At 44.6% G+C, this 16,169-nt stretch overlaps 1 protein-coding gene across 3 annotated transcripts; it reads left to right on the top strand.

Moving 5' to 3' along the window:
* The first annotated feature begins 63 nt into the window (after window positions 1-63).
* Window positions 64-16,021, top strand: Nif3l1 (NGG1 interacting factor 3 like 1). Of its 3 annotated transcripts, none has more exons than XM_034499253.2 (7): window positions 64-204; window positions 2,283-2,738; window positions 5,060-5,222; window positions 7,248-7,374; window positions 10,397-10,535; window positions 11,901-11,984; window positions 15,632-16,021. In XM_034499253.2, exons 2-7 carry the CDS (start codon window positions 2,306-2,308, stop codon window positions 15,814-15,816), a joined length of 1,131 nt encoding a protein of 376 aa, XP_034355144.1. In that variant the 5' UTR covers window positions 64-204; window positions 2,283-2,305; the 3' UTR covers window positions 15,817-16,021. The 3 variants fall into 3 exon arrangements, with proteins under 3 accessions (XP_034355144.1, XP_076787989.1, XP_076787990.1); XM_076931874.1 differs by having other exon boundaries at window positions 199-269; XM_076931875.1 differs by lacking the exon at window positions 64-204 and adding an exon at window positions 2,096-2,188.
* The last annotated feature ends 148 nt before the right edge of the window (window positions 16,022-16,169 follow it).

The raw sequence follows: 16,169 nt of genomic DNA, 5'->3' as shown, positions 1-16,169 counted from the left end.
CTCACCCCTCGGCCCCTCTGACAGAGAGAGGGCTCTACTGACAATCTCACTAAGAAGCAGAATCCACTATGGCCCAGGAACCTCATACAGCCGTCTGGAGTCGGAAGTAAAGCGCACCGGACCACTTCCGCCCAACTTCTTCCTACATTGCCAGGAGCTTCAGGGCAGAGCGGAAGTGACACACCAGAATTGTTCCGGCGACTGGTGAGTAGTGAACGAATGAAAGGCTCGCGGAGGCAATCTGTTCTCGCTGGAGATTGCACGTCGAGGTCGGCTGTGGTGACTGTAGGGTGCTGCCGAGCATGAGCACATGAGAGATTGCGGTAGAAAACTGCTTTGCTGCAGGAGGGGCGAGGGTCCTGACTCCAAGAGTAAAGGCTGTGCCACGCGGCCCTTGATTATTCTGGAAAAGGCCTTGAGCCAAGCATAAGTGAAAGAAGGACGAACCATACGCGAGTGTAAAGAGAGCCCTGCTGTAATTGAAAAATAGCAAATGGCTATTGAGAAGGCTAAAGATAATGCAGATTGGCAATGGATAGTCCAATCTCTCCACTGTACAGCAGCTCCAGACCATTCAAATAATGCTTTAAATGTGTCTGTAGTGTGAGCACATTGTGCCAGAATCAGATCGGGACACAATCATGTCCTCTCACAATAGAAGTTTATGAATAACAATAAAATCACAAGTTACACCAGTTTCTTTGGTAGCTCGTTGAGCAGGATATTTGATCACACTGTGAACCCCCGACATTGTATTACTTACTGGGGGGGGGGGGGACCATTCTAATTGTGGTGTGGCTCAGCCCTTAGCACATATCTTTAATCTCAAACAATGAAGATAAAGTTAGTTTGTAGAAGGAAGAATCCATATTTGAAAGTGATGTCTAATTGAGTGGCAGACAAAGTGAGTACTCAGAGAAAGATTTGACAGAATAGGATATGCCCAACTCTCTCCAGAACAGGGAGAAAAGAGAGGCTACTTAAGGGGTAGTGCAGAGAGAGACTGGAGGCAGTTTTACTGGGACAGTTATACATAGAGAGATTGCAGAAAAAGAACAAATCAGACATAGGAAAAGATAGGATGAGCCAGAGAACAAGCAGCAGCCAGAAGATTAGAACAGATTGCCAGGGTTAGTTTGAGGCCATGCAGAACAGTTTAATCAGAGGCTGAGAGAGAACTCAGGTTGAATCAATTAGCATAGAGAGGAATTTTGAGCCAGAACAGCTGAGTGAACCAGTCAGCCAGAGTTCAGAAAGAACTAGAAAGAGTGAGTTTATTCAGCAGTAAGTCTCAGAGACTGAAAACATTCTAGGTCTAGATAGGACTGTAGTACAGACTCTGGAAGCTTCCAGGTCTAGGCCTAGCTTAACCGAGAGATGAGATACGACAATTACACCAGGTGAATAAAAGATACTTTTACGATACCTGTTTGAAGCAAACATGTTCCCTTTATTCAAATCTATTATTAACTCAGATCACACTAAATATATTTCTCTGTTTTGAGTTGTTTTGATTCTTTAGTGACACTACCCTCCCACTGTTCAGTTGATCACGGTAGAATATGTGGGTAGGGGCCCTACGCTTTTCCTCTCTCTGTTTCTCTTTGTAGCAGTGGCCTGTGTTCAGGGGCAGCAGCTCTGGCCTTTTCTTGCCTTGGCTCTGCTCATTTGTGGAGTGACCTGTCTGCCTCAGTTCTTGCTCGTGCACTCAAAATTTTAAACGATGTTTGCGACAGGGTCTTATGTAACCCAGGCTGGCCTCGAACTGACTGTATAGCTGAGGCTAGCCTTGCATCTCATCCTCTACCTCCCAAGTGCTGGGATCACAGAGCTGTGCCACCACACCCAGTTTCTGTGGCGCTGGGGACTAAACCCTTGCGTGTGGTAGGTAAGCACTCTGCAAACTGAGCTACATTTTCAGCCCCTTGGATGTTAGTTTTAGTTCTATGTGTATATCTGTATACCTTGCTGTGTGGTGTTTCTGTGTGTGTGTGTGTGTAGCAGAGACACAGGGTGTATGGTTGAAGCAGTAGTTGGGAGCTCAGCGAGGTCTAAGAGAGGGTGAGCACTTAGGTCATGTCATCCTCTGCTAGGTGATATACTAATGCCTTTGAAGAAAATGAAGAGGTCGGATGACTTGGCTGAGCCCAGCATACTGCAGGGTGGCAGAGCCACTGTTTGAATCTGGGTCAGTGGTGAGAGCTGTTTCACTCCCGTGCTTTATGCCTCGAAGTTCAGAAGTGAACTGTACGTAAATACCATTTCCCGTGTTGTGATTGCAGGCACGCGTCTACCTGGTTTCCGTATGCTGTCATCTGCACAGCTGGTCCCTACCAGTGTGCGTCGTGCCCGCTGGTGGCTCTGCAGCTCGTCTCGTTCCTTCATGGATCTGAAGGCTCTTCTCTCTTCCTTGAATGACTTTGCATCCCTCTCATTTGCTGAGAGCTGGGACAATGTGGGATTACTGGTGGAGCCAAGCCCACCCCATACTGTAAATACACTCTTCCTGACCAATGACCTGACGGAGGAGGTCATGGAGGAGGCTCTGCAAAAGAAGGCAGATCTCATTCTCTCCTACCATCCACCTATTTTCCGGCCCATGAAGCGTATAACTTGGAACACCTGGAAGGAGCGCCTCCTGATCCGGGCTCTGGAGAACAGAGTCGCCATCTACTCTCCCCACACAGCCTATGATGCCGCACCCCAGGGAGTCAACAGCTGGCTGGCCAAAGGGCTTGGTGAGAAAACTCTTCTCCTTTCAAATTTAATGATTTCCCTACAAATACTTAGAAACTTTAGAATGTCTTCCTAATAAAGTTTTAATTGTTTTTAGAGGCAACAGGTTTTTCTATCTTTATATAATACTAAAAATAATGTGTTGCTTAAATTCGGTAAGTTTCATTTGGAGATGTATTTTATTTTTATGTCTGTCGAATGTTTTGCCTGCTTGTATGTAAGTGCACCACATGTGTGCAGTGCCCACGCAGGCCAGAAGAGAGTGTCAGATCCACTAGAGCTGGAACTACAGACTCTTGTGAAGAGCCATGTGGGTGCTGGGAATTGAACCCAGGTCTTCTGCAAGAGCAACTAGTGCTCTCTATGACTGAACCAGCTCTCCAGGCCACGTTTCATTTGAAAAATGAACTATTTGTTGGTGCTGGAGAATTGGCTCAACTCTTACAGAGGACCTGGGTTTCCAACATTCATATGGAGGCTCACAGCCATCTGTTAACTCCAGTCCCAGGGGAACCAGTACCCTCTTCTGATCCCTATAGATGCATACATGCAGGCAAAACACTCAGACATATAAATCATGAAACAAATCTAAACAAAATCTTTTAAGAAAAAAAAAAGAAAGAAAAATGAAACATTGTAAATTAGGCTTGGTGTGGTATACACTTACACTCTACGCGTCTGGGAGGGAGGTAGAGTCAGGAAGAGCTGGGATTTAAGGCCAGCCTGAGCTGCCAGACACTGTATCATCCCACCAAAACATGGACCAAAGGAAAACAAACCGTGGAACATATTTGTTGTTTTGCTGCAGGGTCTCATGTAGCTCAGGCTGGCCTTAAACTCTGTGTAGAGGATTGTCCCAATTTGCTCTCTGTTGCTATGATAAACACCATGACCAAAACACCTCGAGAAGAAAAGAAAAGTGTCATCTTCTGGCTTATAGTCCATCACGAAGCAATGTCAGGGCAGGAACTGAAGTTGAGGCCATAGAGGAACACTGCTTACTGGTTTGGCCCTCATGACTTGCTCAGCTTGCTTTCTTATACAACCCAGGACTGCCTGCCTACCTCTTCAGGGTTCTGGGTCCTTCCGAGTCAATCCTTAATCAAGAAAATGCCCCGCTGACTTGCCCACAGGCAGTGTGACAGAGGCGGTTTTTTTTTGTTTCAGTTGAGGTTTCCTTTTCCCAGATGACCCCCGCTTGTGTTGAACTGACAAAAACTAACCAGAACAGGGAGGATAATGTGTTAAGTTTCATCGAGAAAGCAGAGTGGGAGTTTCATTACTGCTTGGGCTTCAGTGGTTCAGTTATTCACAACGAGGTGTCAGCATCCCAGGGCTCACAGCTGCTGGGCTCCTCAGGATGTTCTCACTAGGTTAGCTACACATCAAGCTTTCTGTCTGGTTTGTTGTTGCCTTGGCTTTGTTTATTTCTGTTATTGTGTGAGTGTGGGAGCACACGGAGGACAACATTCAGGACTCGATTCCCTCCCAACACCATGGACTTCTGGAACTGAACTGTCAGTAGGGCTGTGTGATAAGCACCTTATCCAGTGAGCTGGCTCCCCTCCCCCACCTTCCCACTAGAAGGGGCTTGTTTTGTAGTTTAGTCTGGTTTCAAGCTTGAAGTCCTCCTGTTTCCCAGAGCTAGAGTTGGAGGCCTGTTGATTGCACACAGATGGCCTCAGGCTCTCACAGGGTGCTTCCACCCAGCACAATAAGTGAGTTCCACATGGTTTAGCTTAATTTGGAACTCATTTTGGGCTAAAGCAATTTTTTTGTTGTTCTCTTTTTTTTTTTTTTTCCAGTCTCACTTTGTAGCCTTGGCTGACTTGGAACTTAACTTGTAGACCAGGCTGGTCTTAAACTCAGAGATCCATCAGCCCCTGCCTGCCTTCCCAGTTCTGGGATTAAAGGAGTACACCACCACACCTGGCCCCGGACTGAAACCTTTATAACAAAATGGTCATTATACATGTGTTCAACATATATGTATCTGTGATCCGGACTTTGTTTTAGATGAATAGATTGATCAAACAGTGGATAATTAAAAAACAAAACAATTATTTATTCAAATATTTTGTCCAATTTTCCTGAAATATGAATCTTTGGGAAAATAAGTGTGAAAATAGAATTTATTTTGTGTGTCCAGACCAAATCTAGATTCTTATATGGTGATTGGTAACGAGCATCTAAGTATGTGTGTTTGTATGTGTAAACATGAAAGTGAGTTCTGAGACGTTTCATATAGATTTTACTTGTAGTAGCTAATTTCTAATTCTAAAGCACTACTAAGGCCTTGATTTTCACACAATTTTTTCTTTAGGAACTTGCACTACCAGGCCCATCCACCCTTCCAAAGCTCCAAACTACCCCACGGAGGGGACTCACCGACTAGAGTTCAGTGCAGACCACAGCCAAGACCTGGACAAAGTCATATCTGCAGTGAAAGGGGTTGGAGGTGTCTCTGTCACCTCTTTTCCTGCCAGGTACATGATATGTTCCTCTGGCTTACAAAGCTGTTTTTTACTATTTATTTGGTATGTGTATTTATATGGACAAGTACATACCATAGTACATGTGTGGAGGTCAGAGGACAGCGTGGGGAAGTGGTCTTCTCCTTCCACTGCGTGGGTTCCAAAGGCTGACCTCATGCCTGCTTGGCCATACTCACTGGCCATCTACCGGCCTCTTTTCTGCTCCTGTTTGTTTGCTTTCATTGTTCTTTGACACAGGGTCTCATGATGCTGGCTGGCTGCAAACTCCTGCCCTCGCCTCCAGATGTTGGGTAACAGATGTGAACTATTACTCCTGGGTCTATTTCTTTTTACATTTTATTTTATTTTTACATTTTATTTGTTTATGTGTATGGGCATTTTGTCTGCACTTATGTCTATGTGTGCCTGGGGCCTGAGGAGGCCAGAAGAGGTCAGGACCTGAAGCTGGAGATACAGTCATGGGTGCTCTCCTGAGCAGTCCGTGCTGTTAACTTCTGAGCTATCCCTGGAGCACTACATAAAGCATCTTTAACCACTTGGTAAAGATAATTGGTTTTACTTTAAAGGATGTAAACAGACCCTAGTGATGTATTAATATAAACGCTATCAGTTTCCAGTGAAGCAGTGATTCCGAGCTCTTGAAATGAGGGACAAGTGTTAAGGCCCCCCGGCAAGGCCCATCACTTGGCCATTTAGAGGTAGAGTAGGAGAAGCTCTTTCTGCTGACTCATTTAAAGGTAAGGACTGGGGTATGTCAATGGTAGAGCACATGCCCATGACCTGTGGGGGGCCCTGATAATGCCAGGCACCAACCAAAAAGAAAAAAGAAAAGGATGGGCTAGTGAGATGGCTTATGGCTTACTGGGTGAAGTACCTGTTGCCAAGTCTGATGACCTGAGGTCAATCCTTGGGACCCAAACTCTGGAAGCAGAAAATAGACTCCTGCAAGCTGTCCTCCAACCTCCACATACCACAGTCCAAATGCATATGCCTCCCTACACACACACACACACACACACACACACACACACACACACACACATTGTAATTAAAATGAGTAAAACAGGAAAGAAGAGGCAACAAGATGCACAAAGGAAGGACTTAACAATAGTTTTTAAAACTAAAATAAATGACTTTTTATTAAACTTGAAATCTGTATAAGACTACAAGAAGAGATTACTTTGATGCATGGATTGTTTAAAGTATTTTTATTTTTTATTTTTTAGATTTAATTATGTATATGAATGCTCTATCTTACATGTACGACTTCTTACATGATGCCAGAAGAGGGCATCAGATCCCATTACAGATGGTTGTGAGCTACCATGTGGTTGCTGGGAATTAAGCTCAGTCAGTGCTCTTTAACCACTGAGCTATCTCTCCAGCCCCTAGATAATCTTTTAAGGTGTCTTTTATTTCTAGAATTTTGATCAATAAAATCACATGTGTTTTGTTTTTGTTTGGAGGAAGGATTTGGGTCAGTCTGGCCTTAAATTCACCACAGTCCTTTCACTTTGCCTCCTGAGTGGTGGAATTATAAGCACTTGGCCCCAGGCCAATACTATCTTGAGACCACTTTGTTTTGAGAATCTCTAATGGGACTTCTTTTTGATCCCTGGGACCTTCTTGGTAGAAAGAGGAAATGGATGTCCACAAGTTGTCCTCTGTTCGACATCTACACTGTGGCTGTGGAATGTAGACATTGTGTCATACACACATACACGTACGTATGCACGTATACACACATACATGGAAAAATTTAGGTCTGTTCCAAAGATGTTCTGTTTTACTGGACATGTTGAAGGATGTAGCTATTGCTACTTTAAAGTGATAAGCTTAAGATGTGAGAGGGTTCCGAGCAGCCGCAGTTGGAGAGCACTGCTCCATATGATGACAGCAGGGTTCTGAGCAGCTGAGTTTGAGGACTGAGCCAGTTCCGCTTGTCAAATCTTTGGCTTCATATAATCTATTATAGCAATTTATACTTTTATCCTAATCAGAACTGATTGTTTTTAGGTGTGATGGTGAAGAGCAAACACGGCTCAGTCTGAACTGTACTCAGGAGGCTTTGATGCAGGTGCTAGCTTCTCTTTCCCAGGACGCACAACTTTATCAGAAAACTGAAATTCTTTCACTGGAGAAGGTAAGAAAGAATTCTTCCGGCCCTCATGTTGCTGTGCATTTTTAACAACTGTGTGGCTGTACAACTGGCATGCAGTTACTGCATGTGTTTAATGTGTGAACGTTGGTGGATTGAATTACAGTTGTGTTGTGTTGCAAATTCATTTGTGTCTTAGTTAGGGTTCTACTGCTGGGAACAGACACCATGACCAAGGCAACTGTTATAAAGAACAACATTTAATTGAGGCTGGCTTACAGGTTCAGAGGTTCAGTCCATTATCATCAAGGCAGGAACATGGCAGCATCCAGGCAGGCATGGTACAGGAAGAGCTGAAAGTTCTACATCTTCATCTGAAGGATGCTAGCATAATACTGACTTCTAGGCAGCTAGGACTAGGGTATTAAAGCCCACACTCACAAGGCCACACCCACTCCAACAAGGCCACACCTCCCAACAGTGCCACACCCTGGGCCAAGCATATATAGACCATCACAATTTGTAAACTGTTAAGTAAAACAGTCATCAAAGGCTGGTAAGATGTCTCAGTAGGTAAAGATGATTGTGATACAAGCCTGGCAACCTGAGTTTGATCCATAGAACTCAGACACACACACACACAGACACACACACACACAGACAGACAATATCAATATGATGAGGACCCACATTACTGGAAACTATTGTGTCTTAGTCAGGGTTTGTATTCCTGCATAAAACATCATGACCAAGAAGTAAGTTAGGGAGGAAAGGGTTTATTCAACTTACACTTCCACATTACTGTTCATCACCAAAGGAAGTCAGGATGGGAATTCACACAGGGCAGGAACTTAGAGGCAGGAGCTGATGCAGAGTCCATGGAGGGGTGCTGCTTACTGGCTTGCTTCCTCCACCTTTTGCTCAGCTTGCTTTCTTATAGAACCCAGGACTTCCAGTCCAGGGATGGCACCACCCAGAATAGGTCCTTCCACCCTTGATCACTGATTGAGAAAATGCCTTACAGCTGCATCTCATGGAGGCATTTCCTCAAGGAAGGCTTCTTTCTCTGTGATAACTGCAGCTTGTGTCAAGTTGACACACAGACCAGCCAGTACATATTGTGACAGTCTTGGACTAGGAAGTCATGGGAGCTTGCTACTTGTAGACTTGGGTATTTATTACCCTTCTGTATCAGTTCCTTTGCTACTGTGGAGCACATCCTGATCCACAAGTAGGGAGCAGAGAGGGAACACTGGGGACGGCTTGAGTCCTTTGAAACCTCAGAGCCTTCCCCCAGTGACCTCCTCTAACCAGGCCACACCTCCTGATCCTTCCTAAACAGTTTCACAACTGAGGACAAGTATTCAAATATATGAGCAGGGCTGTAGTCACTCATACCACCTGTTGCCCCCCCTCCCCCCCCCCCGCACCCTCCAACATAGGCTAGTGGACATGTAATCAGGAAAAATGAATTTAGTCCAACTTCTGAAGTTCCCATAGACTTTCATAGTCTCAGTACTGTTTAAAAGTCCAATGTTCAGTGTCTCTTCTGAGACTCAAGACAATCTTTTAGTTGTAACACCTTGTGAAATCAAAAGTAAATTTCGTATTTTTAAAACACAATGACACAGAAAGTACATTACTGTTCCTAAAAGGAGGAAGTGTGGCATAGGCAGGAAATTCTGGACCAGAACGAAACCCAGCAGGGTAAACTCCAAATCCTGTAGCTCCATGTCTGGTGTCACAGGCCTTAGACTGTTCTTCCTCTATGGCTTTGCTGACTGCAACACACTTCTTGTTGATCCCACCAGGCAAGAATAAGTCCACAGCCACAATTTTTGAGCCAAATTTGAAGCAAACTTTATTAAATACTGGCTAGGACAGTGGACACTGGCCAGGTCCATACCTGGGATTCCCAGAGAATGGCCATGAATTATCGTAGTCAGAGACTTATTAAGACAGATCCCACAAGACTGATGTGCTTTCTGCCTTTGTCCAGTTGCAGCAAGCATCCATCCTGACTTACTTCCTGTCTATGTATCTCCAAGTGTGTGATCAAGCACATTCTCTGTAGGATGTTTACAGAAGTGGAGACAGAAGCCTAGCTGGGTGGGACCTTACCCAGAGGCCCCCTCCATGTCACATGAGGCCTCTCCTGTCTGCTGAGCCGAGGCTTCGGCTCCTGCTGTGGATTCCTTTGTGCTCTTTTCTTCAAGCTCCATTTGTCTTTCTTTTTTCCCTGCTTGTTCCTTTGTAGACCTGTGTAAGACTGATTACCAGTAACCAGGCAACCGAGTCAGTATTAGGCTGTCTTGCACTCTCCTCTACCAAAACCTTTTGATTTAACCTCAGGAAGGTTTTTAGGACAACAGCCACATTCTTTGCCAAAATATCACAAGAAATATCTCTAACCCAGTTGCCAATATTGGTCCCTCTGGCACCTTTTGAGCTGGGCCTCCTGCGTCACACTGCTCACAGCTTTTGGTTTAGAATGTCCTTCCGCTGCCCATCCTGCCCCTGTCCGGTCCTAGTACTTTACGTCACTCCCTTTTATCTTTTTCCTGGTTTTCTGTAAGGTCTACGTCCAGTAAAACCAAAGAGTCTCCCTTCCAGACCCAGCTCACTTAGACAGTCCCCCCTTCTTAAATGATTTGTTTTTAGTGTGTGTGTGTGTGTGTGTGTGTGTGTGTGTGTGTGTATGTGTGTGTGTGAGAGTGTGTGTGTGTGTGTGTGTGTGTGTGTGCTGGGAACCAAATTTGGCTCTTCTGCAAGACAGCCAGTGCTCTTCCTCGCCAAGCTCTCTCCACTCCCAGTTGGTCGTCCCTTTATGTTCCCAACAGCGGTAGTTCTTATCTTGATTTAAGAGATGTAATCTTGATTATGTGTTAAATAACTAGGGAGGTGTGAGCTCCCAGAAGTGAGAATGTTTTTGTTAGGTTTGCATCCCAAACTTTAGCTGAAGCTTCCCGTCATAAGCTTATATACGTAAACCTTACTGATTCCAGTTCTATACAGGTTTTTAGGAGTTGGGACAGATAGTATCTCTCTAACTTGTATTTCTTGTCAGCCATTGCTTCTGCATACTGGAATGGGACGGTTGTGCACACTGGATGAATCTGTCTCCCTGGCAACAATGATAGAGCGAATCAAAAGACACCTAAAGTTGTCTCATCTTCGCTTAGCTCTTGGAGTGGGACGGACCTTAGGTAAATATCTTCATCATCTGGCAGATGTCCTGTGACTTTGAACAAATTTTGGTTTTATTTATTTTGACACCTAATCTTACAGAGCATAGGATGGCCTCAAACTCCTGTTCCTTTTGCTTCGATCTCTGAAGTGCTGGGATTACAGGTGCACACTGCTTTTATTCATGTAAGTGGTAGAGAACTTGTTAGCAGCTCAGGGAGATAATTGGTTTACTCTGTCAACCAGGGTTGGCTGAACTACATCTCCTTAGCCTAAACGATAAAATGTATTTCTTAGTCATTCTGTGCTCATCTCCAGTCAGCACTGGGAGTCTGCTAATTATAAAATTGTCGTTGTTGCAGAGGGGATGGAGGGTTAAAATCATAAGGTAAAGATTCTAGACTGGGCTGGGTATGGTGATGCCTTCCTTGTAGCACCTGACTGAAGCAGGTCCATCTCTGTGCTTGAGTTGGGTCTGCATAGTGAGTTACGGGCCAGCCAAGGCTACACCATGAGGCCCATCTTAAAAAAACAAAAGAAAAAAAAAAAAAAGAGTAGGTGCCTAATATATTTGTTCGTATGTGTCCTGTCAGACCCCTGGACTGAGAAGGTAAGCCACCAGACATGGATGCTCTTAACCCGACCGTCCACCTCTCCTGCTCTGCATTTCTCTAACTTGTTCTGTTCGTTCCTCAGCCCTCTTGCCACTGCATGCAGACCCAGCTGAGGTTTGTATTAGCGTTAAGGCTAAGCCCAGAGCTGTGACATTGCTATTACTCAAAGGCTTACGGGTTTGTGCAGCTGCATTAGAAGGATATATGTCCTTGTCTTGTGTTCCCTTTGTGGTGTCAAACATGAATCATTTGCCTGCATTTTTTAAAAATTGTTTTTGGAGCTAGGCATGCTGGCACACACCACTCATGTGGGCACTTAGGGAGTGGAGGCAGGAAGGATCACTAGTTCTGTCCAAGTGCAAATTTCAGGAGTTGAGAGCTAGCCCTGAATTTAGGGCCATCCTCACCGATGCTGGGATTACAGGTCTGCACTGTCACCATGTTTGACTCCGTGCACCGTCATGCCTGACTTTGACTTTGCTGTTGCTTTGCGTTTATTTTGGGGGACAGGGTCATATAGTGTAGCCCTGGCTGTCTTGAAACTATACAGACCAGGCTGGCCTTGAACTCACAGAGATCCACCTGCCTCTGCTTCCCAAGCGTTGGTCTAAAGGTGTGCACCACCACACCCATTTTAAAATCAAAGACAGCATAATTGATTACATTGGTCTAGCCAGTCTTCATTAGAGTTAGAATTATAGTACAAGCTGTAGTGTTAAACTGAAAGGGGTTGAATCTCTAATAATGCCTGTTGGTGCTTTTGTCTTGAAGAGTCCCCAGTTAAAGTTGTGGCCCTGTGTGCTGGCTCTGGAGGCAGTGTTCTGCAAGGAGTGGAGGCCGACCTGTACCTTACAGGTAGGACTATTCTGGATCTCTTCCTCAACTTTACTGTTGTATGTAATTTTAATAAACAGGCTCTGCCTGCGCTCCCGGGTAGGCTCCGAGATCAGCCGCCACCAGTCTCACTTAGCTCTGCCAACGACCGCCCTGGCTGCCCTCTTTCTCCTCTTGCCCACCTTAGTCCCTCAGATGGAAAACACAGTTTTATTATTTTAAAACTAGCCAGATAACTCAATGGCTGGGCGAAGAATTTCTTGCTCTCTCTCTTACCAACTAGCTCCCTCCATCCCCCACCCCCTCGCTGTGGAGACTGCAAACTCTGTTTTTGCCCCCATTCCAAAGCCTGGTCCGAATTCCCCTTTCTCTGTGTCCCTTCTCTTCCTCCTGCGACCTGGAAGTCTCAACTTTGTCCCTTCACCCAGCAGTTGGCTTCCGCCTCCTCAGTTTTCCAGTGTATGTCGTGGACTAGCCATCGGGGACTCCTCGTGCTGCCTATGCCTAAGAGCAAGAGCGCTATTTGTGCTCGGTGCCTTTTGTTATGTCCCTTTTTTGTACGTTCAGTGATAAGCTCAAAACAAAACAAAGCCAAACTCTAGGATTTCCTGACACCATCTTCCCTCTAACTCTTTTTAACCAGTTTTTTTTTTTTTTTTTTTTTTTTTTTTTTTGACTCAGCTGTACATTTCTGGTACATAAACCATGACTGTTTTCTAGCACTGTCTTAGTTTAGGCTTCTCTATGACCCTTCCATGTGTGTACACTCTGAACATGGCCACCGTGTCCCTCTTGGGATCCTCTCCTCTCCCTCCCTACTAGATCCTCTCTCTTGTCCTGATGGTGTGTGAGCTTCATCAGTTGCTCAGCCTTGTGCCCTCCATAGGCACCACACACTCATGGTGTGCACTCTCAAACACATAGACACATACAGTTTTAAACAAACAAACCTAGTTCTTAAAAGTTATAGTATGTGTGTAAGATAAATTCAAGCAATTGCAAAATGTTAAGATATTTTAAAGGGTGCTCGAGTACAAACTGTTCCCAACAATGAGCTGATACAGTTGTGTAGAGTTGAGAGTAGCTCACGTTCCCAAGGACACATTGTTTTCTTATTTATACATTTTAAAAATGTATACAAGCCTGATGGTGCACAACTTAAATCCTATGACTTGGGAGGAAGGTGGAGCTCTGAATTTGAGGCCAGCTTTGTCTACAGAATGGTTCTCAGGACAGCCAGAGCTACACAGAGAAACCCTGTCTTGAAAAAACAAAACAACAAATATTTTTTAAAAATTATTTATAATGGCTTTATGTCTGTAAACACTGGTCAAAGTTTAACTTTTTATGAACAAACCAAATTGTACATGACACACACACACAGGCACTGACGTGTTCTTTGAGTTTCATTGTACATGACACACACACACAGGCACTGACGTGTTCTTTGAGTTTCATTGTACATGACACACACACACAGGCACTGACGTGTTCTTTGAGTTTCATTGTACATGACACACACACACAGGCACTGACGTGTTCTTTGAGTTTCATTGTACATGACACACACACACAGGCACTGACGTGTTCTTTGAGTTTCATTGTGCATGACACACACACACAGGCACTGACGTGTTCTTTGAGTTTCATTGTACATGACACACACACACAGGCACTGACGTGTTCTTTGAGTTTCATTGTGCATGACACACACACACAGGCACTGACGTGTTCTTTGAGTTTCATTGTACATGACACACACACAGGCACTGACGTGTTCTTTGAGTTTCATGCTTTGATTATATTCATCTCCCTCCCCCACAATATGTTTTTGTTCTCAAATTCACAAGTGGTGTTTTAAAAAATCCAAAACATATTTGAATTTTCCCTATATTTTCTCACAACAACTTTTTTTCTTGGTTTTTCAAGACAGGGTCTCACACACACACACACACACACAAGAGGGGGGAAAAGGACACATGAATTTTAGGAAAAAGAGATACTTATGGGCTAACATTCCATCTTTCTGAACTTCAGGGCTGGAGAGACAGAGAAAGACAGACAGACAGACAGACAGAGACAGAGAGACAGAGACAGACAGACAGACACTTTCTGTGTAGCCCTGGCTGTCCTGGATCTTGCTGGCCTCAAACTCAAGAGATCTACCTACATCTGCCTACTGTGCTGGCATTAAAGACCTGTGCCATGGCCCGGCCAATAACTTCCTAACAAGGCATTTATTTTGTTTGGTTGCTTATTTGTGACAGGGCCTCTGTAACCCAGGATAGCCTCCAGCTCCCTATTTACCTGACGCTGGCCCTGGGCTCTTGAGTCCTCTTGCCTTAGCGTCCCAAATTTTAGAATACACTGCCATCGTTGGCAGCATTTGGCATCAGTCAAAGAAATATTACTTATGTCTAAAACGTTACAAAACTGTTTTGAGTAATACAAGCATAAGAGGAAAATTCCACACATGGACCCATGTAACAGGTTGTATAGTAAAAATGCTGGCACATTCAAAATCTTGTATATGATCTTCAGGCCATAGACTAATGTGGGGAGCTGACAGAAGGCGGCTATCATCCTTGCAGCCATCTTGAGCCATATACCCTGACAAGAGACTTGTTTTCAACAGCCTACAACAGCTGAGCACACTCTGATAACATCTTGTTTTATATACCCAGGATTTTCCCTTGGGTGTGTATGACTTAAGAAGTGAGACTTATAAAAGGTGAGAGGCAGACAGAAGAGGGACTGGAAACATGGAACTTGGAGGCACTAGGGACTAGGAACTCGAGACTTGGGACTTGGACTAGGAACAAGGGACTTGGAAAGAGAGAAGAAGAGAGACTTGAGAATAAATGGGACTGAATCACACTCTGTCTGGTCTCCATTCTTTGCGTCCGCCCTCTCTCTCTTGCCGAACCCTGACCCTCGGACCGGAGCAGCAGTAGGAGCCGGGACAATTTAGCCCCCAAAGCTTGGGGCAGTGCAGGCTCTAACAATTTAGCCCCCAAAGCTTGGGGCAGTGCAGGCTCTAACAATTTAGCCCCCAAAGCTTGGGGCAGTTCGGGCTCTAACAATTTTGGCCCCCAAGCTTTTGGCAGTGTGGGTTCCAACATTTGGCAGAGCAGTCCCTGACAGACTAAAGTATGTATGAAATAGAAAACGGAATTTATGTTTTGGGGTCAGTGGGTAAACATACTTCCCCGCAAGTGATGACTGGACTTCAATTCCAGATCTCACAAAGGGAGGAGAAAACTGACATTTGACCTCTGCAGATACATCATACACACACACACACACACACACACACACACACACACACACACACACACCACACACACACAAATGGGCAAACACACTGTGCCTTCTCTGTCTTTTGTTCCATTCCTGTATCCTTGCTCTTGAGCATAGACGTGACTCAGCATCCTAAAGTGATGTGTACAGTTGAGTTTAAACTTTTTTCTGTGCTCAGCAGCAAACACAAGACCTTGTATACCAGGCAAACATCCTACATCTGACCATACCATGTCTTCTGTTTCTGTGCCCAGTAATACAGAATTTTGTTCAATCATCCAGAGTACACACAGGAGCTTTCTGCTGTAGGAGTCAAGAGTGCAGACTGAGTCTGACATCTAAGTTGCTGCTCTTTCCTTTTTTTGCAGGTGAAATGTCCCACCATGATGTTCTGGATGCTGCTTCCAAAGGGATAAATGTCATCCTTTGTGAACACAGCAACACTGAAAGAGGCTTCCTTTCTGATCTTCAAGAAATGCTGGGTGTTCACTTGGAGAATAAGATTAATATTATCCTGTCTGAGACAGACAAGGACCCGCTCCATGTGGTTTAAAATGCAAGGACGTCATGATGACAGAAGCCACAGATCACCTGGATTGAAACTGGATTGGACTGTGCAGGAAATGGTGCACTATACCACCCTTCTGCAGAACTGTAATGGACTTCTCATTTCTGTTCGCTAATCTGGCTCAACAAATGTCATAGCTCATACAGTAAAACTGTGTATGTAAAGAGTGCATTAAAGACAAATCTTCCTATTTTTGTTTTGGTTTTTGGTGGTGTAGGGATCAAACTTTATGTGTTTACCACTCTCATTGGCAGCATGAACTTGGGAGAGTGGGGGCCTAAAAATGAGGTGAACTAATGTCTCATGCAATAGCTAAGTTTATTCAAAGCATCAGACAA

The sequence above is a fragment of the Arvicanthis niloticus genome, chromosome 3 (assembly GCF_011762505.2).
Source record: "Arvicanthis niloticus isolate mArvNil1 chromosome 3, mArvNil1.pat.X, whole genome shotgun sequence".
In the NCBI taxonomy this organism is placed as follows: domain Eukaryota; kingdom Metazoa; phylum Chordata; class Mammalia; order Rodentia; family Muridae; genus Arvicanthis; species Arvicanthis niloticus.
Note: the sequence above shows the minus strand (reverse complement) of the source record. Positions and strands in the feature narration are given on the sequence as shown.

Excerpts from the sequence above, each read along its gene's own strand:
- Nif3l1 (XM_034499253.2), top strand. The coding sequence starts at position 2,306 with ATGCTGTCATCTGCACAGCTGGTCCCTACCAGTGTGCGTCGTGCCCGC. Across the intron at positions 2,739-5,059 it reads CTGGCTGGCCAAAGGGCTTG|GAACTTGCACTACCAGGCCC; the intron begins GTGAGAAAACTC and ends TTTTTTCTTTAG. Across the intron at positions 5,223-7,247 it reads GTCACCTCTTTTCCTGCCAG|GTGTGATGGTGAAGAGCAAA; the intron begins GTACATGATATG and ends GATTGTTTTTAG.